Here is a 25,469-nt window from a genome sequence, read left to right as displayed (position 1 = left end):
TCCCCAAAATTTAAGTTGGTTGTTATATTTTCATTCCTCAATAAACAAAACACCAAAGTCCCAGTGCATTTGGTTCCTTTTAACTTCCATCATAGGATCTCAGAAACCTTGGAAAAGTAAATCATCAGTAGCTAGTACTAAGTCCTGACAGTACTGAGTACCAGGCATAAAACGTGTGGTAAAATAAAGCAAGTACTAGGAGAAGAGAAGGACTTAGTAAAAGCCAGTCAGCATTTGCACAGCTGATATTTCATCAGAGATACTCTGCAGTCAGCATTTGATCAGCTAGAAGGAGGACACCTTAGCTTTGGCACGAAGAGCCTGTTCTTCCTTTCTGTCCAGTTCATCCTGCAGGGATTGCTTTTCTTGCTCCAGCTCCGTAACCCGTTTCTGCAGCTTGAGGAACAGAGACATGTCCAATGGCGCCTTTTTCTCACTTGGCTCCTGCTTTAGGAAGAACAGAAGGAAGTCAAGACGTATTCCACTTCCAGAGCTAAAGGAAGATCTACTGTAAGTAAAAAAGGGAAAACAGACTGGGGAAAAGAAATGACACACAGAAATGTTACTTGATTCTGAGAGTTCACTACTGGCATCTAAAACGTTCCATCAGCTGTCAGAATGCTATTTCAAAAAAGGATCTACTCACATAAAACATATCTATGCCTACAGCCTAGCAAAAGGAAGCACCAGGGACAATCTAGCAGACAGCAGTCTATAATTAAGCATACCTTTTAATCTTACTTGTTTGGAGGGGAAGGAGAAAAAAATGTCTGTGGTTAGAATCATTTGGAAAGCAACTGGAAACCAATGCTTTTTCTGTTTTTTCTCCCCATTTCAAATTATCTCTCCTGTGAGTTCTTCAGATACAGAGAACTCTCTCTGACGAGTATAGGTTTAGATCCATGACTAACCAAGGTAATTTAGTGGGATGACATAAAAAGGTTCTAGGAGATATATTTCATGCCTTTTTCCTTTTATTATGCTAATTAAACAGCCTGTTCTGGGACTAGCTTTCTCAACATTTTCTGGGCAAGGACCAGCATTTGCCATCTGAAGGTCCATAAAAAACTGTTCATCAGCCATTTTGTACTTTATGTAGCAAGAAGATTAAAGCATTTACTATGAAGTGCGCCGTAAAATTTTGAAGCCTAGAAAAGGAACTAGAAAATTAATAATAATGACTTAGCAGATAAGCAAGTACAGCCATTTCCACTTCATCTCTCACTGCTGAGAGGAAGGCTCATAAACTACACTGGCAGCTCAGGAAAAAGAAAATGGACTTTCAGGTTGCTGGCTTTATTGTTTCATAATGACATAGTGTCTGTTTTTGTGGTATGGTTTTGTATCATTACTCCCTTAAAATTAACAGCATATATTAAAGAGAATATAGATTTAATCTTCCCAGTGCTGCACTTATTCATGCTACTGTTACTATTTTTTTCTTTCCATTTATGTTAAGAAAAATAAAATCACCAAAATTGGCTCTAGAATAACAACTAAATGAGTCTGTTAGCCAAAAGAAAAGATGCTATTTGGCTTGTAAGTAAAATCCAATCACACGCAGTTGCACTGTCCTTTTCTGAACTGCCTATAAAGATGGGAGCATCTTTCTGAAATAATTTTGCAAGGTGGAAAATGTAAATGAGAAAGCAAAATTGTGAAAGATACTGCTCAGAATACATGTCAGCATGAATGTGTTGTGGTGTTTGCATCCCTGGTGGAAAATCACTTTCTGAGGATGCTTTCAAAAACAGCCTGTAAAACAAGTCATGGAGATAACTAACCTAGAGAGAGGGCAAACAGAGGGAGCTCTGTGATTGCTCACAGTTATAGAAATCTCCGGTATGCACAAAAAAACTTTGCATCTGCCAACTGCCAAGCACAGTCAGAGCACAAACCGGACAGCCTGTTGCTGTGTTAGTAGTCCCACTCCTGTGGGACTGAGAGGGACAAAACGTACAGTTGCCTTGGAATATACAGAGAAGGCTTGGAGATGCAAAACAATTATTGATGGTTATTATTCATTAAAGAGAATCATATTATTGAATATTTTAAAATAATCTGTGATTTGTGTTACTCCATATTCCAAGGGATAGTATATTTTCTGAGTTTTATTTGTCTGTGTGAAACGGAGAAAAAACGAATTGATGTGAGGTTCTCACCCCAAACAGGGAATACATTTCTTGAGCATCCTAAGAGTGCAGCCTGCCACCTTGTCTCTTTTCATCCTTGAAATATATGGTATACAGACTTCTCAAGAACTCTCATTGGTTTTCTGAGTTCCTACTTTGTGGTGAAAAGTTGATTGTGCTTATAAACACTGGCAGGCAAATGTTTTTCCAGATGCAAAACAATTGGAGGACCAAGTGTTTACTCTGCATTTTTCTGTGATGTGAAAGAATTCAAAGCATTCTTTCACAAAGCCTTTTTAAATAGAATTACAGCTAACTACAGAATGAGCTACTCTCAAAAAGGAATCGGAAACTAGACAGATTTAGCATTAGATTTCTCAATATATAGTGTTCACAAGCACATACACAAAAAAAAAGAGATAGGAATGAACTCAATCATTGATCAATGAAAAGTTCTGTTGTATTGTTTTTTTTTAATCATTACCTCCATCCTCAATGGTAAGTCTTCTGCTTCTGTGATCTCAGAGCTAAAAGTATATTCAGATTCATTGCTACTGTGAGTTGAATCCGTTCTTTTGTGTCCAGGCTTGGGGATGCTCTGGAATGCAAATTAAACAAATCAATGCCACTGTATGTTTTTTTCCTGTGACTGTCTCTTCATACCTAAAACTTAGCTTGTAATATATTTGGTATTATTCCACAGCTACCACAATTTACAAGTAAATGTACTTGATTCTGGTCTCTTGTGCAACCTAAATCTATGAGAAGTAGTTCACAAACAAATCTATGTAGACAGATCAGATGCTATGCTAACAAATATTGCTGCAGGAAGCAGAATCAAGCAGCAGTGCAGCATTTCGTGGGAAAGAAAAGCTCATTTTACAGGAAAGGTTCAGTCAGGGTAGAAAAACACAAGCAGAAATTCTTTAGATTTCCAGACATTGGAGTGAGGAACATTTTTTCGTCCTGCCCATATAATATTCGTAGAGCTATCAAAAATTTAATACTAGCTCAATGTGGTACAAATAGCCTTAAACGTGTGAATAACTTCAAGGCAAAGTAAGGGCTGAGGGCATATGCATTATCCCTAGCAAAGACCAAGCAGAAATTTAGTCTTTTACCACAAAAATGAAAATAAATGAGAAAAAAAAAATCAACTATTTTAAATGCATTTGTTTTGCCTGAGCAAATCTTATTAATCAATAACTAAAACAACAAAGTCTGTTTTCAGGTATAGTAAAAACTAGACGGTTTTTACAAAATTACACCCATAGATTCTAAAAACATTTGTGAACAGCTTTTGACTTCACACATGTTTAGCCACTCACCACCATTAAGTTCATTTCATCCTTGAGATCATCATACCGCTCCTCCAAGCGGCTGAACTCATTCAGCAGGTTCTGATACCGTAACCTTTCATCATTCAGGTCTAGCTCCAACTGCTTCGTTTCCTCCACTAGCTTCTTCTCCATTGTCTCTGTCACAGAGAACAGGAACCCAAAGTGAGAACTCCAGTTCTACCTATCACGCAGCTCATCCATCCTGTAGGTATAGGACTGCACCAGGAACATATACAGAATGCATCCTGCTATGTGAAGCAGGTTTGTGGTATTTGTGCTTCTGTAGGCAACGATCAAGCTAGATATATGAAAGACCAAAGACTTACTGCGATAAGCACAGAATGGCTCACTCAGTCAGTTTTTCTGCTTCTGGCTTTCATTAGCAATGCCAGGAGGGAGAAGGAAGAGGGACCAGGCCAACGTTGCATTATTTCAAAAGCAAAATGTGAGATGTTCTACAAGTCAAGCACTCCTCATCACAGCTGCTTCCATCATAATCTTCACATCTAGAGCTATGGTTTTCTGGCCACTGTCTGCACAGTGGTAGCAGCAGTTGCCACAGCAGCTGGTAGGGCTCAGAAATTTTGGCTCAAACTTACACCTTTTAATGAGGAAAGCATCAGGCACTCATGTGTCTGCCTACACAGGGACCACAACATTTGCTTTCACAATTAGTAAATCACACTGGAAAACTGTGCTGCAGTAGATTCATTGAATTAAACATCAGAGCCTTCTTTTACAAGGTAAAACTTTGCAACAAGAATCATCACCTAAAAGATCCTAAATTCACAGTGAAAAACTCAAACGGTAAATATTTCTGACATATGAGAGTTACAACAAAGAAATTAAACCATTAATCTAATAAGGAATACAAAACAGCAGATTAGCCCAATTTAGCCAGTAGAGTGTTGCTTTACAAGCAAACATGAGCAAAGAGAATAGCACCAACCTGTTATCTCCTTTGCTTGGTCATGGATGCGGCGGTTCAGCTCCTCCTTTTCTGTTTTCAGTAATGTGTTCTGCTCTTTCAGTTCTGATACCAGCTGGAGAGATAATAAAATATCTGGCTCAGAATGCACTTCATCTTCCTTCAACAGCTCCAACAGCAATTACATCCTTGTTGTAAGAGTTCAAATATTTAGGCTTTTAATGGTCTCTCAGAGAATTAAATCTGTGGGCTAAGTTGTGACATATTCATTTCTCAAATTACTTTCCTATATACACCTCACCTCAAATTCTCCCACACATTTTGCACTTATTCCATTTCTGATCAGATGCCGAAACTGCCTTACACTATTCCATTATGCCATAACATTTTCCAGTGAAGTCCCAAAGATGTAATTTATTTCTTAAAAAAATATCTTCCTAAAACAGGAACAGATTTGGTAGCTCTCTTGTATATTCCTTTGCATTTGTTAACACAGTAATCTAACATCCACCCAAAAGCTGTGCCACTTCAACTATGCTCAGGTTTGCCAGTTACTCATTTGCCTCTGTTTATAGATATATCAGATTCACTCTGTTTCATCAATTAGTATTTTTTCTTTTCATTCAACTAGTCTTGAAATGCATCATGGCAGCACCACATAATGATAGAATGGCTCTTCCAATACTCAAAACTTGCTCCATATCAACAAGTAACTGTAACAGTAAACAACTTGTTTGCTAGATTTGTACTTAAAGCACAGATAAGGGGTTAGTCAAAACCTGTTTAACTAGAGTGCCTATACATACGTGAGCTCAGCAGGCTAATTATTTAAAATAGACAAGATTTAAGTAGGTACTCTTTTAATATGGTGTATGAAACTGATTTCAGACATCTATACAATTGTACTCTCTAGGTAGGTAAAATGATTTCTTTGTATGATGTGCTATCTTGCACTAATTGAGTGAGCTTGGGTATTCAGATTGGCAAATTCTTTCAGTATAAAAATCTGAATAGACCAAGAACATGTATTTACACACAATATGTAAATTTAATTTACCATATTCTTCAAGTACAGGTGCAATTATTTAGCTATCAGACCTATTTATTGTTGTACAGCTATAACACTAATTAAAAATACTGTTAAAATACCAGACATACAACCAAAGCAGTTCAGTCTGACAAAACGTGAGTGGACACCAAGTTCCTGTAAGTCTGTTCATGCAGCTGAGACTGCATAACCTTACCTGCTCAGTTTCATGTTTGTATTTGTCTGCCCATTCCTCAATTGTCTTCTTCTCAGTCTGAGTCTGGTGCAGCTCCTTCCGGAGCTTGGCAATCTCCTCCTGAAGGCTGAGAACACGATTGGTTGCATTCTTAGCTTCCTCTTCACTCATACGAAGCCTCTCCACATCACTCCGAAGCTTCTCTGTCTCTGTACTGTATGTGATCTCCAGGTTATTCATCTTCTCCAGCAGAGATTTGTACTCTTTGTTCTTTGCAAAACACAAAAGAGACATCGTAGCAGTTGGAGAAGTTCTGGTTTAAGGAATCTTTCTGGTTGCTTACAGAATATACCAAGACAGGGGAACAAGAGAGCAGTTCTCTCCTTTTCAGTCTTTTTGCAGGAGAACTGCTCAAAGAAGTGACAGAACAGTCCAGTCTCTAAGTTTACACATCACTGTATTAAACTAAAATCAAACGAAGAGCCCACAAACACCAAACTTCATCACATCACCTTCCCCTTCAATTGAAAACTGGAGTGCTTCCTATGAAAGACTGAAGCTAAAGGAGCAGATGCTTTCTCTCAGTGCTTCTGAGAGATACAAACAGGTGTTTGAAGATTTCAGTTCAACTGCTGTCTACTTTTCTCTTCTATCAGCATTATTCAGCAGAGATTTGCAGTGAATACCCAGTGCTACAGAAGAAAAGACAAGACTTCCAAACTGAAAGTCTTCCCTGAGCTTTACCTGTTCATCAATTTTCCGCTGCAGCTGCATGATCTTGTTCTCCAAGCCAATGTGAAGCTTCTTGTAGCGTTCCACAGACCGAGCCTCTATCTTCAGTTTCTTCAGCTCCCTCTTGGCCATCATGCGCCGGTAACAGCATTGCAAGTACACGATTGCCTTCAAGGTCCTATGGTAGTGCACTCGAGCCAGCCAGCCTCTTACATGTTTCTGAATAATGATAGACTTGTGCTCTCGAAGCATCTACAGTTCAGAAAAAACACCAGAAGTGCTATTAGAGTTACACCTGCTCAGTTAAATCGACTCCATAATGAAAGGTGTAAAGATGATGTAAATAGAGACACCTTAGTTTGAAAAGAGAAACTGCTGGCAAAATGTAGAAGAAATGAATCTGAAATGAATTTTTTAAAAATAGAACAGTAAAAGAAGACAGGAATAAGGAAGACAAAAGAAAATAAAAAGAAAAAAAAACAGAATTAAGAACATGGAAAGAACCAGAGACATGTTGAAGAACCAAGCATTCATTTCTGCTGATGTCAGATCAAGCAAATTACAAAAATACATTATACCTTTTGTCAAGATTACAAATTCAATCCAGATGACTAGAATGTTTTTTTACTGTCTCTTTTACTTTTAAACTTCTTAAAAGCATTGACATATGCAGCACAGAATTCATCAATACACAGCATAAAATCACTGCACTTGACACACAGTGCAGCTATTACACACTATAACCCAAAGAACATTACAGCAGCTGTTAGTAAGAACAGCCATACCCTAAGATGACTGAACTACAAGTTCCAGTACGTGTTCTTTTCTTTTCTTTCTTTTTGCTTGCCATTCCTTATACCTGTCAGCTGGAAAAATATTTTTCTATTTATTTTAACCAGAAATTTTAGACTGTAATATTTCCAATGCATTTGATGGCACAATTTTCAGTTACAGATTTGAGATGTACAAAAAATAAATAATTAGTTGTAACTATTTTTAAAAAGTCACTTTAATGAAGCATAATCAAGAAATCAGCCAGAGATTTCTACTAGGAAGATTCTACCATGCATTTCTGGATCCTTCACTCATGGATCCAATCAGTGATCCCCTAGGTCTGGAGCACCTGAATTCCTGTAGACCACAGCTATGCTGGGAGAGCATGTCTAATCCCACAAGGCTTCCAGGACTCTGAGAACTCCAGAATTCATTTAATAAAACTTCTGCAAATTAAACAGTTTATTCTAAAGAGCAAAACTATTTAAGATCTTGTGTTACTTACTGGATTTGGCAGCTTAAAGATCACACACAATTTCACATTCTTACAATGATTTACCACAAAGCTGATAAAGCAAACCAGTACTGTAATCAAATTTTATTGTATTTTACACTTCTTAGCAAATGAACTGAAATGTGTTAAAAGCATTACATTTTCAGATCAATGAATTTGAAAGGTTCACTGGCAAATAGCAATATTCTAAGAAATAGAAGCTTTCTGCCTTAGCATTCATTTTTAAAGAAAAAAACGAGGACTTGAAATACCAGTGTTCAATTCCAAAGCACAGCTTGGTAAGGAAATAGATCCCTAGAAACTACAGCAAGGTCAAAAGCCAAAGTCCTTCTGACTGCGAGTAACACACTTAGCACTCCTGCCTCCTCCATACGTGCTTCCTGAAATAGTCTTCCAGGTTACCCACAGATGCCCTAATAACTAAGATACAACTAGCTTGCAGCAGCATTGTCACCTGGAGCATGAAAGCAGCAAGTCCCATAGAGTACCTCCATTGTGCAGGGATGGTCCTCATCTGCCAGTGAATTCTCACACCCATGCAATCCAGTGATGAAACAGTACACTCCAAAGTGAGAGTATCAGAAAAGTCACTTAATTTATCAGGTATTTTCTCCTGGAAAATATAACCTGATAACCTGATACAAAAGTTCTGGAGGAACTAAATTCCTTCTCAAGCGAACAAGCACATTGCAAAGTCTCAGGCAGAAGCTTTCCCCGGGATGTGTGAAACAGATGATTCAACCATTTTAAATTCCTTCTGTTAGTCATGTGACTGCCAACCTGTGTCCTCTGTTATAAAAACAACAACAGATACCTTTCACAATCCTAACTACCAACACGGGCACCATATATTATGTACTGTCACAGCTCAGCCAAGGGTGCAGTCACAGGACAACCTTTCAGTTTCACTCAACTGCAATCACCATGAACTTCAGAACAGATGTGTTTACCTCTGCATGCACAGCATGCAGAGCTTGTGCTTCTGTCTCTGGACATCCCTGTATCTCAGCTTTTGTGAAATAGCAGCTTTATGAGGACGATATCTACATGCCACAACTCAGATGCAGTTAATGCACCTTCCACCTGTGTTGTGAACTTTGTGTTTTACTGTGGTGAACAATTCACTGCTCAAGGGGGAAATTCCCTGACAGGCAAATACAACCACTTCATATGGTGATCCCTCCAGAAATCCACAACAGACTCATAGAATCATTAAAGTTGGAAAAGATTACCGAGATCATTCAGTCCAACTGCCAACCCACCATCACCCTGCCCACTGACCCACTTCTATTACCAGGGAATAAAACGGATCTATAGAACATCGTGCTACAGGACAGATGTAATATATTCCACTGACATGACTAACTTCAGGTCTACAGAACCATCTCCTGCAGATGAACCATTTTCCTAAGGACAGCCTTTATCCCACATTGTGCTGTGACCTACATCTTGCTGTCATATCTGTCAGCAGTCATATCTGTCAGACCATGGTTATGAACACATATATTCTTACAACATAAAATACGGCTTCTAATACTGAAGATGTCAAGAATTCTAATTAAAAAAAGCAAAGACCCTCACAAAATTGCTGAGTCAAGCAAAGTAAACGGAGCTTAGAAATTCTGATCAGGGATCGCTTGTTTCCAAACTTCCTGGTAAGGATGCTACTTCAAACTGTTCTCACAGAGAAGTGCCACGCAAGCTGGCATTTTGTAATCAAATCATCTGAATCATCATAATTCTGTTTCCAGTTCTATAACCATTGAAAAGGAAATTATAATTTCCTTAAAACAATTTTTATTTTTTATCAAAGACAGTCAAGAAAATGTTATCATTATTGCTAGGGCAGGATTATAGCAATTTATCTCCAAAATGAAGCCAACATCAACACAAAAAAAACCCCACAAGAATTTGTCAAAGTTTTAATCTGTTTTTTTTTTTTTTTTCCAGGTATCTCCTTGCTAACACTCATGTCCTTCACATATTCTCTCAACCCTTACACAGTTTTACAGATTCACTGAAATTAGGAATGGAATAGGAATACTACCACATCATATATGCATACTTATGTGAGCAATGCTGATTTGGACTCACGAAGGCATATCCACACAAATCTATTTTCAGTATTTATTTTAAGTGCCTCTACATTCCATATAACAAACAAAAACACCTTCTCAAGTCTGTAAATCCTTGTTAGATGCTTCACTCACTGCATGGAAAGTCTATGCATTCATATTAGATGACAATGTGAATACCTCTGAAATGAGTAGTTCATTGATTACAGTATCAGAACTTTCTAATTTCCAGGTGCTGCCTCTCCAACCATTTGTTTGTGCATTATGCATAACAGCATGTAGGTTCCCAAGGGGACACCAGAGAGCAGCTTCATTCTGAAGGTACGTGGAAATAAAATTAGAGTAAAGGAGTAAAACATTATTTCTTACCATTTGGTACTTGTTTCTGACCAAGTAACCTCTTAAGAGAGCCTGAAGAGCAATAGTAGCATCTCGCATGCACTGGTATCTTTTGCGGACCACATACATGCGCTGGAACTTCTGAATAATGATGGCAGCCCGTGTCCTCCGTAGGAACTTGGCATAGCTATGCAAGAAAGATTACAATACCTGTAACTGTTTTCCAATTTTTTAATACTGGTTTTTACATCTTGTAAATTACTCACTTTCTCAAGAACTACATACTTCCCTTGAGTTTCTTCCTAGAGTTGTCAGCAGTACCACATACTGACTTGCTATTTTACTGTACAGCAGTACAACAGAAAGATGAACAGAAACCTTGCAAGGTTTTCCAGGAGTTGTTTTCACTTGTTCTAGAAAATGTGCTACAGAGTTGGCAAAATAAATTCAGTTTCGTTTCTCATCACCTCTTCTCCAGCTTCAAACTTATTTCTGCTTCCAAACTTTCTCTCCTAAACTCACCCTGTAGAAAATGTTTGCTCATTCCTGGACCTGGTTCATATATGAGGAAGATAACTGCAAATCATCATGACATAAGTCTCTCTTCAAAGGTAGATGCTTACAGTTTTCAAAACCATCTTGTCTTTAATGATGCCACTTTCACTCCTACTCTTTGACTCATGCAGGGCCATCGCTCAGGAGTAAATCCAAATGACTGTGGCTAACCTAACTCTCTTCACAGCTGCACTCTGGTTGACAAATCACTTCTCTAGCTGCACAGACCCAGCCAGGAGCAGATATGGAAACTGGTCAGTGACAATTTAACCAGAAGTCCTGCTTTACCTCACTTGCAGACATATCTCCTAGAATTTCATTCTGCTCCCACTAACAACATACTGTTCTAAGCATCATCTGGCTAGGGTGCTATCGTCCTCTTACAAAGGTCAAAAACAGGCAGGAGAGACACACTCATTATATTCAATTTCCTTAATTTTCCTGTAAAATCATTTCCTCTCAGCCAGCATAGAAAGGAGAGAGCAAATATATCACATTTAAATGTCCTACTTAAAGGTATCTGAATTGAGGCTAGAGTGGATTTTCCCCAGAGTATTGCTTACCATCGTGCTTGGTACCCTCTGACATATCTCTGAATGGTGATGGCAGCCTTCCTCATGCGCATGTACTTCTTTCTCATCAGCCAACCTCGGATTGTCTTTTGGATGCGGATACAGGCAGCTCTCAACTTATCTGCCCTTATTTTTTCAAGATAGGCTACTTGACCAGCCCGGAAAAATATTTTTGTCTTACCAAACTGGTACTTATCCTTGTCCTATTTTCAGAGGTAAAAAGATGATCAGTTATAGCATTAAATGTTAGCAGATTTAAAAAAAAAAAAAAAAAAAAAAAAAAAAAAACCACACACACAAAAAAAAAAAGACATGAAGGCTAAATGAAAGTATCATTAGTAAAGAGGCAAATTTACCTGTGTAATATTTAAAGTAAATCTAGACTTGAATTAGCTAGTGAAGGAGAGTATTTTCTCTGCATGATTCTGTTAACTAATTAATATAAAAAGGTCACAAGCAGGGCCTGAAGAAATAAAACAAGGTATTTGCTTAAAGAAGAATGCCACAAAGTTTGTGAATGACATGGAAGGCTATCAGGGATGAAGAAGGGGCCCAGAAGGTGAAAGTGATGTAGGCAATGCACATTTGTAATTTCTTGCTGAAGCAGTGGAAACTGCCCGCTTTCAACCATATTATACAGTACAAAGGAAACAGCTCAGGCTTCAAATGTGTACTCATCGCTTACTGCCACCAGGACTGAGCCAGAACAAAACACAACTATGCTCCTGAAATACATCTGAAATTTCAAAACTAAAGCAGGAAAAGAATAATATTTTATCTCTGCATGGCTTCTGCCCTCCTTAGGGGGAAATCCTGAGACAATAGAAGCCATAGAAAAGTACGATAAAAAAATTATTTTGTTGATTTATTGACGCCAAGTTGAAATGAATGGCAAAAGATTTTAGTTAAGTCCAGTCAATGACGCAGAATTCAGAAAGCCAACCTGTCTGCAGAATACTTATTTTTCTTATTTCCATTAACATCTTAACATTGTCATTGTACTTCAGCAAGGTGAATTTCTTGCTTTTGTATCTTTAGAAAACTTTACTTCTTTCTCTTCTGTGTAAGTCTCAATTAATCACCCTCTACCTGGACAATACTTAGAACTGTCTCTTTGTAGCCTGACTTCCTTCACTGCTCATTGGTTCTTAAAAAATCCCAAGAAACCACATCAGTTCAGGTGCAATTCAGGTGCTAATGGCATAGACTGGAAATGCAGGGCTGCAAAAGGAGGTAAGAGTTAAAGCAAGGGGCAGCTGAGGTATGACAAAGGCTGACGGCACTGAGCAAGGAGACCTATCTTTATTCCTTCAGATTCCAAAAGCTTTAAGGACTACATCTAGTACCAGAATCAGCTTCTCCAGGACATTTTTACATGTCTGCTTTCGGTCACTCAGGACATCTTTCTGCTTCATCAGAACACGGTAACGGCTGAAGAACTCTTGGTATGTCCACCTGTTCCATAAAACAGGGATGGCGTCAGTCCAAACAACAAACAATTCTCTTTCAAAAAAATAACTGTAGCTGAAAGCAATCTAAAAAGCAGCAAACACACCTGGAGGGAAAACCAGCTGCACTGATTCGGATGGTCTCCAGGACACCGCAAGCTCTCAGCTGCTGCACTGCTCGCTTTTCGTCAAATCTATGTAGGAATAAAAAGAGCCCGTGGGTGGGGGGTTAGTCTTGTGTTACCCAGTACCTTCGGATCCGTGGGATGTGACAACTGGATAGCAAGTACAGGTAGTGCTTCCACAACTCAGCAATAACAGAGAACAGCCTGATCACAGAATTCAGAATTGCCTGAGCTGCTTCAAGATGCTCATCTACAGAAGCCTTGTCCCACTTCTCACCAGCCTGCCTGACACACGTGGTCATGGAGGTCTTTCTGTGCCCAGCTGTTAAACAAGCATTTGAGAAAAGCTCTAAGCAAATTCATACATGAAAAAAATATTAGGAATAAATGGAAATAAGAAAACAATGGAAATAGCAAAAGCAAATTCCAGCAAGTGTAAGATATGCTGTCAGTCAAATTCAAAACAGCTAAACTGAAATTGCAGGTATTTCTCACATATCATCATCCAAGAAAAAAAGCTCAGAAAGAACCCTCTACTCATTCCAAAACATACCCTGCTGTAAACACACATAGGCATGCACAAAAATCACATAACAACAGAAATGAGGCGCACCATTTCACTCTAGACTGAGCAATATTTAGCAGAACCTCGACCCTGAGTCCTTGGGGAATTCCCTCCAAATCACAGGCTTATATGAACCATACATGAACCAACTTACGTGAATGGAAACTTGAAGTCGTTAGGCTTAATACAGCGCACATAGTGTGGAGTCGTAGCGTTCAGGGTTTCCATCAGCAGATGAAGAGAGTTTCGAAACTTATTGAAACAGAAGGAAAAAGCATCAAGGAATAATCTCAATTGCCATGTGTGAAAGAATCTCAGGAAGTAGACTGAGCAACACTTGCTTATTCGTAATAGTGCTTTTGGTAGAAAACACAACATCAATTTGTTTTTGTTATGGCAACGGATACTAGATCCAGGTATCGTTTTGGGGTGAACTACATTACAGCCAGAGCTCTAAATGCTAGACTTTATGGGACTAAAACTCCCTACAGGCATGTGATGAATTACAAAAACACGTGATAAACTGACTTATTTTCAGCTTCTGCCTATCTCTTCTATGCTAAGACTTGTTCAATCCACCTCTTCGTGAGTGAACTTCATGGCATTACTGAATAGCCATTTAATTTTATATCCATTTTAAATAAAATTTATAATCAACAGAAAAGAACAATTATCATTTGCTTTGGCTCCAGTGATTCCAGTGTCACACCTACTGATGAGAACTTTGGATGATATTTTAGAAGTCCCAGGCAAAGGCAAATGGAACTGCTCAATAGCACAGTGTACAGACTGGAAAGTACATCAAAACCGAGTACCAAATTGTCAAAAAAAGTTCTCACTGGTTTCAATGAATATTCCAAGGGACAATCCACCATACATAAAGTGCTAGCTGAGGACAAATCCATCCTGAGAAAACATCTTTTAATTCTGTTGATTGGAAATTAACAAAGAATTCAGCCATACCGATTTACATACTTTTAATACAATTCTGGCAGATACAGATGCATATTTTATGTTTAGCCCTCTGTCAGTTTTCTGAGGATTGAACTCATACTTTTGAATTGAGCCAAAGAATGTGAAAATTACCAAAAAGACACACTACAAGATTTTCAAAGCTTCTCAGCATCCAACATGTTAAACCTACCTTGCAAAAACATTAGTTTCTGATTTGGCACCGCAGTAGGAATTGAGCTCCCTGAAACTCTGGCCCAAAGTATATTAGTAATTATGGTATATTTGCATTAACTGTATGTCATGAACAACTGCAGTGGTCCCAAAATCACTAGGGACCTCAGGAATCACTTGCCTACTCAAAGACCTACTGGACAGAGGAAGATAAAGAGCAAGATTATTTAATACAGCTGCATCCTTAAACTCACCTGATGTCCCACAGTTTTCTTATGCTCCTTGCTAGTTTGACCTGGCTTGGCCTTGGCTGGTTTTACAGGAGTTCGAGACAACAGCACACGGCCTGAAGAGGTGGCTGACGTGGGACTGATGACCTTCTCTTCATCCTGGAATAACTCTGGCAGGAGCTTAAACTGGTATAACAGCAAAAAAAAAATTACAGAGGGTAAGAACGCAGCAAGTGGTGGCACACATTTGTGCTTAAGGTGGTTACAAACCAGGCTCTGTTTTCTTCAATGCCAGATAGGAAAACAGGAATAAAGGTAAAATAGCATTCAAGCTAGCAGTATAGTAAGTGGGTCATGGTTTAATACTAAAAATGTGTGGATTTGATCAGTGAGTCTCCCTCCTTCTGAAGATAAAATTCTGATTTGAGTTTTCTTGTCACAGAGCCAGCAATAACTTCCACGTGAAACTGTCAGATACTGACAGCAGTTTTGTAAGTACCAACTGCAATTATAAATGGCTGCTTTGATGAAAGAGGGAAGCAACGAGGTCCTTTCGTATTCCAGTGGTGCATAAAATTTCTTTGTGTGGTTGTGCAATATCTAGGACACTGAATAACCCAACAAGCAACAAAGATTATTCCTCCTCTATCACTCTAAATTGAAATAAGAGAAGAGGAATCATCAGCTAAAAAGCTGTCAGCTAAATTCATGTGACTGAAGAACTGCTATCAGACCAGTGGGAATGGAAGAAAAACCTGAAAAATTTTTCCAACTATCATTCAGATCTTCTGGTTCCCTTTCTTTAATGACTACAAAATACACCCATAGATAATAGCTGCCTTGAGATAACTTGTAACTAAAAATAACACTATCAGGTCTTTCTACCAAAAATGGTATCACTTCAGAAGTATTACAAAAATAAGAAAATCTGAATTTCTCTATTTGTGAGTGAATAATCTCTCATCTAGCATCTGTGCACTTTCCTACAAGAGACAGGAACATTCATTTTACAGTGCTACAAGGTGCGTGGGCTAAGTACAACCTAAAAAATAAAAAATTGCTTTTGCCTTTTGGTGAGCATGCATGATATCCAACAAAACATGCTGTGCAACAAAATGGTATTTGTGCTCTGTTGTTGTGCCAGATGGGCTAGCAGAAGGCATCAAACAAAAATTCTGTGCTAGCATCTACATAATGGCTGTGAATGTTATAAAGATATCCTAAATCACTGAATTTCAAGAGGAGTATTGCAATTCAGCTTTATCTCACCTAACTCTCACAGGTCAAGAGCACTGTTACCTTAGATTCCCTTAAATTACCACCTTAGCTCTGGATGAATGACATCTCCAGAGGGTGATTTAGCCTGTCTCCTTCACTGACTGAACAAAGACTTTAGGATGTTTGGAAAGCTCATTCAGCTGCCTGCAGTCAGACAGTATGAAGCTATGTTAGCCATCTAAATTACATAGCTGAGTCCTTTAATTCCATATAGGAACTTTTTTGAATGCAATATGCTTTGTCTGAAAGTACTGATGCTTTAATGCAACAGGGGCAAAGGTGAGGAAGAGGTCCCCAGTGTCTGAGTGGTGGATGGATGAGCTCTAAGCTACACATTTCCTTCCTCTTCCCACTCCTGAGAAAGCCTAGCTGTAAAAATGGATAAGTACATTTCAAAATCACAATTTTCAGTTACTACATACAGAAGAAAGGTGCAACATACAGCAGCAGAGGTCAACAGGAGAGCACTGCTGACAAGATCCACACTGTAGGGGCACTTATGTTTTGGTTTGGGTTGTTTTTTTTCCTATCTTATCAGTTTTCTTTGTTTTGCAGAACACTAGGAGTGTTCAAAGAGAGGGAAAACACTGATCAAAGGGCAGATAATTCACAGGGTAGAAAACAAGCAAGCATTTTTTCCCTGTAATTTTTTCCAACTACTTGACATTCCGCTGATATAATCTCACTGACAATTTCTTTCAATACAGATCCACAACAGAAGATCTTAACAACATGCCAGTAGCAAGCACAGAAGCTGAGGACATGCATGTACTTTCATGATACATGCACAGAAACTGAACCGATTCAAGCAGGTGCTGTGGGTGGATTTAAAGAGAAGGCCAAAATATATAACTCAGCGCTACACTGCCTGCCAAGAGAAGAGTTCGTCATGCACTTCAGAGAGCAAAGAAGCATCTGAGCTGTATGTTCAAACCCCTAGCAGCGAGAGTGTGCATGGGCAGGATGACAGATGATGCATTCAGTTTAGAATTACCTTCTGTTGAATGTGCACAGCAAACCCAGAGAAGAGCAACAATAAAGAAAGAATAAAAATCAGCAATATAATCATATTAAAGTTACTAATAAATAGGGTCTGCTGAAAAATAAAAATGAGACATTCTCAAATTCAAATTTTGGAAAACACTTTGGTAAAATTTACCATTGGGAAAAATTGGACTTGTTTTTTATCACTGAGACTGGACTGACTTAGTATAGTGAGCTGACAGCCCTGGAGCTGCTGCAGTGCTCCCTGCAGCAAAACCTGACATGTTTCAATGCCTCTCTCAGAGGAAAGTTTGCTGTAGTTCTTTCATTATACTACACATTTTAATCATTTAACTTCATAAATCAGCTCTGAATACAAACAGAAGAAGAAAGTGTTGGAATTCTTAATAGAATAGCATAATTTTAAGCAGTCTATCCTTGATACCAAGCTTCCTGGGGCACCAGAGCTAGCAAATTCCCAAGGGTCATGACACCACAATGTTAATTGCCTTTACCTTTCAAAAGAGCACAACCAGCATTTTTTACATTAAAAAAGCAGATAGTGCCACTGAAGGCTTGTTCTATAATATTTCTTCATCCAAAGTATTTCCATTCAGATGTTACCTATCTGTCATAGACATTGAAAAGTCGAGGCTCATTAAGTTCTGGTTCATGTCCTTGGTGTTTGTAGATTTCCTTCCTCTCATTTTGCTTCTGGAATAGAACTTGTCTCTCCTGCAACACTATTCTGCTCAATTGTCAGGCCATAAGCAAGCAATTTCTATTTTCAGATTAAAAAAGCCTTAACTGCTAAGCCTTCTTATGGTGCTACAGTATATTAGAGGAAAAAAAAAAAAGGGAACATTTTGATCTACTGAAATCAGTGGCTAATATACATACAGTTCTCAGCTGGAAAAAAAGCTAGGCCACAGGACTTCCTAAATTCAAATGGATAAACAAGTAAATGTGATATAAACTATGTTCATCTTCAGTCAAGGAAGAAAAATTTCCTGGTTTTATGAAAAATTTCACATGATGCATAACTCAAGGCATTATAACTACAGAAAAAAATAAGAGAATCCTTATACTAACCTTACTTGATTTTAGGACCTTAATTTGTTCTTCATAAACCGTGTCCTTATTCTTTTCCAGAAAGCCTTCACACTGATATTCCACCTGAAAAGAATTGTTTAAAAAAAACCCAAAAACTAAGTGTGTAATAAGTGGCACAGAATCTACCATCTATAACATTCACATTAAAATATAATTCTTCCGGGTGTTGAAATTATCAGATTCCAGCTGAAAATGCAGATTTTGCTCAAAGTGCTTTCCAGTAACTGTAAAACATCAAAACATACAGAGATGAAAACTGTTATTGCAGTAGACCTGATGTATCTCTGCAGAGAGGTGCCTGTGGTAAGACAGCATGACTGAATGGTTACTGTAAAGGTAAAGAATCAAAATTTGTATTAAGCATGTCCTATACTGAAGTCATCAGGACTGCAAAATTGTAGAAACCTGGGTACAACTGGGAACAAAATATCTCATCTCATTACCTGACAGGCAATAAGTAAATCTGCCTGCAAGTTGTTAGGAAAATGCCTATTTCTACTCAGATTATTTGTTTGAGAATCAATAAGTCTGCTTGTTGTGACAACACACGGTGAGAACACATGGTCACCCTCTATCACGGGGCCACAGATTCTTGATCAAAGGCCAGAGTTTCACATAAAAACCTAATATTCCACAGTCCTACTTCCAGGTTGAACAAAAACTAAAAGTTCCCATCACAAGTTTACACCTTAGAATTCAAAGACAGTAAGTAAGGATGGCAACTTTGCTTTCAGGCCTTGCTCTGATCTTGTCTCAGCAGAAGTGCAGGCTACTAAACAAAATAGTGAGCCCTTAAAATGACTTTGTTCTTTCAGAGCAGACAAACTGACGTCCATCAGCAGACATCTTCCAGTACTGCCACTTAGTAACTCTTACATAATTACACCATCCCCCCCCAGGCTGCAAAACAACATCTAATATATTCCTAGGGAGAACACAAGGGAATTTTCCAAGGTCTGCCCATAACTGAAAGCCCACTGCACGTTATTTCAGGTACCACTTATGTTCTTACTGTGGAGATGATGCCACGAGAGGGCAGCATGATCTCTGCTTTCTCCCAGAAAAGATGACGACAAGGCACGTAGCTCCCTCACATGTCAGCTACAGTCTTATTCTTTCAAGATGTCTGTATGCCCTCACATAAGCACACAGGAAAGCACACGTTGCTTGGCACAGACAACACACTGGGGCTCAGAGCTCAGCCAGCACCTGCCTGGAGCTCCTTTTAGCTTTCATTGGACCATGATTCTCAGAGCAGGCATAGGAACATCCAATTTTCAAACATCAAACTTTAGACTATTGAACAGTATAAGAAACATGAATTAAATCCTTCTTGTTCTCTCATGTAGCAAATGAAACAGAACTCACAAATCTATATGATCACAGAGCTCTTGGGGCTTTCATTAAGATAACACCAGAAGCAACAAGAATAGGATCTCTCCTCTGTTTGTAGTTTGAAGAACCTCTGAGAAATCAAGGGGAGGCAAATAAAGTACTCCAGCCCCTTCAGTCAGCACATCCAGTCTGATGATAAGAATTCCAGAGCTTGCCCAAGCTTGTAGCCACAGCTTTTCGACAAAGCTGACACAATTCTGAACCAGCTTCTTTATTTAACAGGACAAGTATATTAAACTGGATTTTATCTTTTTTCTTTCAACTCAGCTGGGTTGTGTGCTGTCAGAGCTGGACAGCACATGCACTCCACTGAGTTTGCCAGAAATAGCTGCTCACTGACCGGAAGAGGCAAAAGGTGGCAAGAGCGATACTCCAGCAGTAACAGCAGGGTGTGTTGTTAGCTTGTTGCCTGTTTGCAGCAAAACTGGCATTCATTTGTTGTTGGTCTAGCTAGAACTATAGATAGATTCATGATTTTCTATTTTGCCTAATGTAATTGGAATTCATGTTGTGACTTGCAAATGCACATTTTGAGCAAAGGACAGTGAGTGATTACAGCATGTGATAGGAGTCAGGAGATCTTGTTTGTCTTCCTGGCTCTGCACAGCTGCCAGCTCAACTTTCTTTGGAGCCGGTGTACAAGCGGGCACACATTTTGCAAGAAGCCAAGCAGAAAATTAGGCTGCTGTCCACCAGTCGCCCCTCAGCTTGTTCTTTCTGCCTCGTGGCCAGCGGGAATGCTTCCTGGGCACTCCCTACCCCGCCTCATCAAACTGAACGACATTAACCAAAAACAGCTGCTGAAACCAGCTGAAGTAGCTCACCCTGACTGAACCGAGGGAGAAAGCAATCAGCTGAAACCTCCAGCAGATTGAACGGTGCTGTAACAGGCACACAGAGCCGATAACTTCATGTACTGGCATGAGATACAGAAACATCTGTCAATTCACAGCCTCAGTTTTGCATCCAAGCTGCAAGCAGGTTTCACCAGGCTGTGGGGCAGCCCAGCAGCCTGTCCCTGTTCCTAGGCAGAACCTTCCCCAGGCTGGGAACACCACAGCCCCGCTCCCTGGGGCAGCACTAGTCTCAGCCTCTCCCTCCTCCCCCCCCTCCCCCCGCACATTTGAAAAGAGCTAACCAGCAGAAAACTCCTTACCTTGTCAGCAAAGTGTTTGATGATAAAAGCCTTATTGGATAAACGTGGTTTTTCAAAGAGGGTGCATTTATTCAAATGAGTATTGTACAGTTTTTGGGCCCAAGTGTCATCCGAGCCTTTTGGCATCTACATAAGAGAACACAAAGCCATTTAAAATGTCCTGAAAACTTCTTCAGTAGCAAAGGAAACTAAGGAGGTGGGAACAATATTTTTCACTTTGCTTTCAAACTTTGGCTCCTCGGATTTCCAACACTGCCCTAAGCAAGTAGCCACATCTTTGCTTTACAGATACTGTGGACTGGGCACAGCCCTTATCGCTGCTCTGTGACACGTACGATGCTCACAGCATTTCAGTGTCACACACACACGCCGGTGAGGATCCCAGAGAAATGGTACCTGACTGACAGCGGGTCAGAATTTATCTACCACCACTAGGGTTACACAAAAACCCAGGCTGAGTTCCCACTGAATTATCATAGACTCACTAAGGTTAAAAAGAAAAAAAAAAACATGACTAAAAATCATTTTTTCTCCTTCACTAATTGCCAATTCTGTTTCTACATTCCTTAAAGTATTTCAACAGCAGAGCATCAAAATAATGGCTACATGCAGATTATTTTTCCCTGTGAGGCCCCAGGTAGCAGGATAGATGATGACTTCTTTCCCTATGAAAGCCCTTGAAAACACACCTTGCATTCCTCGTCTAACAGATCCAGAACTCCCATTTTGGCTTCTATGAGGTTGATGCAAGGCTGATTGTCATAGAAATCAATCAAGGTCCATGGTATTTGTTCTTTCATGTATTCTTCTTGTTCCAGCTTAAACACATGCTATGGGGCAAAAAGAAAACAGTTTTCCGTGAAACAAAATGCAGAATAAATACATCAAACTCCCACTTGAATTCACCTTGGCACATTAGTCCAGGCTGTCAAGTGGTGCACAAGTTAAACTGAATAAACCTTTTAACAAGTAAGTGTATGAAAGACAAATTAACCTTTTTTCTGGCCTAAAAACAACAGACTGAATTAATGCATTCATCCATACTCTATGCATATAAGGTCTGTTTTTCTTTTTCCCACATTGTTCCACAGTTACTATAAGCTCCTTTTACTAAAAATAGCAGAAGACCTTGAAAAAGCTTCAAGTACAGGAACAGCAACTTTTAAATTGGGATTTGACACTCACTTATGATTTCAAACTTACGAATATTGCTCTATTTCAAGTAAAATTACACAATAAACCTTTTGTGTTTTCTTGTAAAACAGCAGAGTTCCGTTTTCTCTCAGATGACTGATAAGTTTTTTCGGAGATGACGTATTACACTAAATATACTCCCAGCAGAAACCTGCAAGAATGACTAAGAGTATTCGCACAACAAATTTTGTGGAAAATGCATCTGTTACCAAGATCAATAAAAATGGTGTTGTACAGTTTTAAAAATATATTACTGAAAAAAAAAAAAGAAAAAAAAAGCCCCTGCACAGCTCAAATAATGTGCATAGGAAATAAACTTCAGGAAAAAATACATGATAAAATATTAAACAAGGAAATTGTGGTCTTAACAGCACAAGCATGCTTTTTAAGAATTAAAAATACTGCTGATTCCACTTATTTTAAATTATATTTTATCATCTATTTAAATTTTAATGCATACCAACTGCTGTAACAGGCAAAAATAAATTCAAAACATATCCCAAGCAACACCAAAGAGCAGCACTATAGGCACTATGTAGGGGATAGCCAGCAACACCTATTGTTTTGGAATCAGCCTTAATTGCCCCCTTAATTCAGCTCAGAAGTCCATAAACGCTCGCAGTTTTCCAGCACACATCAGTAAGACAGCACAAGCTGCCCTGACAAAGCAGTTTATCCTTTTTATTTCATTAGCTTAACATGATCCTTTCCAAAACAGCGCTCCTTAACAGCGCCCGTGGGAGCCCTTCCATGCTCATCCACTTAACAGCTGCATTACATGCAAGTTAATTCCTGACAGAAAGTAAATGATAACATTTTATTGGTGCATCGTATCTAAGCCATCTACACATAAACCCATTTCTTGCTATAAAAAATTAGCAGTTTGTGAAATGGTTGCTCTCAGCATGGGTTGGCCAACGTGCTGTCCTGGGGGCCCTTACATCACGCGTGTTGCACTAACCCACAGCACCACCTCCTCCACGCTCACCAAAGTGTAGGGGAGCAGAGCGAAGACTTATCAAAAACCTGGCCAGCACAAAAGTGCCAAGCTATTAAATCAAATGGCTGGATACCAGGGGAGGATCGCAGCATCATAAAATAAAGCCGTGCTGTAGATAGAGAAGATGTCATGGTTTCATGTTTATCTAAGTTGTGACATTTGTCAAAGCAACAACATCTTTAATTATCCCAATTCCCTGAAGCCGTGCTTTCTCAAACAGCAGCACAGAAGCTGCCACTTCCATCGTTCTGCATCCTCCTGCCTCCAGCAAGAGACAAGCTGTTGGATGAGGGAGAGGATGGGGTGCAGGGGCAGCCCACGTGCTGCTTCAGCATCTCAGGCAGTGCATTTGCTGACTGCCAGCACCGTCCCACGGGGATTTCAGCAACCAGTACATCTGCCTGCTTCACTGCATGTAGCAGAGGCTGCAGTCCTACGGGTCCGCGTCCACAGGGCCAGAATCTGGCAGCTTAGAAAGGAATCAGTACAAACACCTCTTGACCGCATCCTTTGTGAAACGCATGGGTGAGAACATGGGAGCAGTGATCCTCTCCCAATAATAAACGAACCTTTATTATTTTCACAGAATGAATTTTTTTCTGTAGAGCTGAGAAAACTCTGAAATACCTTGTGCTTAGCAGTTATGACATGTAGCTTATGGAGCTGAAACCATCTGCAGCACTATAAATACAGAAACGCCATTCGGGACCTGGGAAGCTTGCCTCAGTTCTAACATGCTGCTTATCCCAGTCCGTGTCCCTGCTGCTGGGATAAACAATTGCTAAGGGTGATCCAGTTCTGCAAATACGCACCACCACTGAAGTGCTCTTGTAAATATAGTTCAAAGCTATTCCAGCACTGCAGCACAGCCTAGCAACAGGCCTGGCATAAATAACTTGCCTCATCATTATGCAGGTAAGATATATAATTAAAAATGTCACTGAGGCTGACAAGAGAGAGAGAATCATGATCTCTCTGAAGGAGGGAGAAGAGGCACTTCTTGCCACACATCAGTGATCATCTTAAGGACATGGCTGTAAACCCTCAAAAAATAATGCCATTTGCAATAGCAGAGAAACTGAGCAAGGCAGATTTCCAGCAGTGAAGTTCTGCTCTCTGCTGTCAGTGTAGAGACTTTTGTTGCAGGTTATGAAGACACAACTAACTCAAACTTCATCCATACAGTGTTCTCATTGACAGGCAATCTCAGGGTCTTAATTGCTAGGCACTGTTTCTGTCTTACAATTGTTACTGTGATCAGAATTTCAAATAGTCCCAGAGCAGCAGTTAGTCATAAAATCTATTTTCAGGAGATAGTCGATCTTTCCCCAACCCCTAAAGCCCACAGCCAGGACAGCTGGTTAATAGACTGAAGGAATTCATCCTAACCACTGGGGACCCAATTAGCAGAATGGACTTTGGTGAGGGGAAAGGGAAGAGGAAATGCTAGTAATTTCCTTCTTACCATATTGAACTGCTGCTGTAGTTTTTCATTGGCATAGTTGATACAGAACTGTTCAAAGCTGTTGATTTCAAACGTCTCAAATCTGAAAGTAGATATTCAACGATATTTGTTCAGTGAAAAGAGAGATTAAATGATTCCAAAACTTTAAATTCCCTCCTACTGATCAAATTCATTGCATTATTCTAGGCATAAAAACCACAACCATGTAACAAAGCAGATAGGGAAATAACAAGTCACAGAGCAAGTTCAGAGATGCTCTCTTTTTTGGCAGGGATGAGGAACACAGGGAAGACATCGATGGTCCTAGAGAGCATGTTAGTTACCTTTGTCAACTCTGACCATGAGGTGACAACTGGCATATGACCTTCTCCAATATAATACATAATGGAACAACCAATATAAAAAATTTGAAATCCCACAGTAAAAGTCAAACTTAAAAGTCAAGACAAAGATCTTGGACGGGTTATCAAGACTAAACACCTACTTCTTCTCCCAGGAAAAGCAACAGGTAAGGGTTTGGTTTAGGGTTTTTTTGTGTGTTTTGCCTTTTTGGTTGTTTTTTGTTTGTTTGTTTGTTTGTTTAATCCACACAGTGTAGCATGACAAAGACCAAAATAATTTCTGGTAGATAATCATGTAAGAGGTGATGCATCCCTAGCAAAAAGACTCACCCATAAATGTCCAACACTCCAATGAAAGAATGTTGCTTTACAGTAGAATGAAGGGCTTTGTTCACATGATCTACAATCCAGTTAAAGAGATTAGCATATATATGTTTGGCAAGTGCATCTCTGGCATTGATGGCATGGAGTTTAGAAACTGGCTTGATGTAGGTTTCAGTGGCAGTTGCAAGCTTCCTATGGCAAAGCCAGTGAGCCATCTCTTCATACTCCACACCCATGAGGTCACAGAAGATGGTGAGGGGATCATGTTTGGGCTAATAAAAACAAAATCATTAGGTCTTGAAATAGTATTATTGGTAGCATACATGCAATCACATAATCAGAAGAACTGCCTGCCTGCAGTAATTTAACCATAAACAGCAAGTGCAGCTCCTTAGCTTATCTTTCTCCAGAGCACAAGTTCCCTACCCACATATCATATTCACAACACTGAAGTAAATTACTGAAACAGTTTCCCCAAAGGCATTTCCCTGTACCCGTGTTCGTAAAAAGTCCCACACAGGCAACCTGCAACCCCCACAAAA

General features: G+C 39.4%; 1 protein-coding gene across 7 annotated transcripts in view; it reads right to left on the bottom strand.

Annotated features, from left to right (window-relative positions):
• Positions 1–25,469, bottom strand: part of MYO5A (myosin VA) — a 95,253-nt gene that overhangs the window by 22,264 nt on the left and 47,520 nt on the right. For 4 of the 7 annotated variants that reach the window (XM_085234349.1, XM_085234351.1, XM_085234353.1 and 1 more), the window contains exons 10-26: positions 24,934–25,199; positions 24,263–24,344; positions 21,293–21,433; positions 20,604–20,729; positions 18,032–18,115; positions 14,702–14,863; positions 13,477–13,574; positions 12,740–12,826; positions 12,531–12,639; positions 11,176–11,387; positions 10,088–10,244; positions 6,368–6,607; positions 5,645–5,893; positions 4,422–4,515; positions 3,461–3,609; positions 2,617–2,730; positions 301–447 (exon numbers count right to left, since the gene is read on the bottom strand). In XM_085234349.1, the coding sequence (XP_085090475.1) occupies positions 301–447; positions 2,617–2,730; positions 3,461–3,609; positions 4,422–4,515; positions 5,645–5,893; positions 6,368–6,607; positions 10,088–10,244; positions 11,176–11,387; positions 12,531–12,639; positions 12,740–12,826; positions 13,477–13,574; positions 14,702–14,863; positions 18,032–18,115; positions 20,604–20,729; positions 21,293–21,433; positions 24,263–24,344; positions 24,934–25,199 (2,517 nt within the window). The remainder of the gene's footprint in view (positions 1–300; positions 448–2,616; positions 2,731–3,460; positions 3,610–4,421; positions 4,516–5,644; positions 5,894–6,367; positions 6,608–10,087; positions 10,245–11,175; positions 11,388–12,530; positions 12,640–12,739; positions 12,827–13,476; positions 13,575–14,701; positions 14,864–18,031; positions 18,116–20,603; positions 20,730–21,292; positions 21,434–24,262; positions 24,345–24,933; positions 25,200–25,469) is intronic. The other 3 variants (XM_085234350.1, XM_085234352.1, XM_085234355.1) reach the window with 1 other exon arrangement.

The sequence above is a fragment of the Meleagris gallopavo genome, chromosome 12, assembly GCF_905368555.1.
Source record: "Meleagris gallopavo chromosome 12, MGAL_WU_HG_1.1, whole genome shotgun sequence".
Classification (NCBI taxonomy): Eukaryota; Metazoa; Chordata; class Aves; order Galliformes; family Phasianidae; genus Meleagris; species Meleagris gallopavo.
Note: the sequence above shows the minus strand (reverse complement) of the source record. Positions and strands in the feature narration are given on the sequence as shown.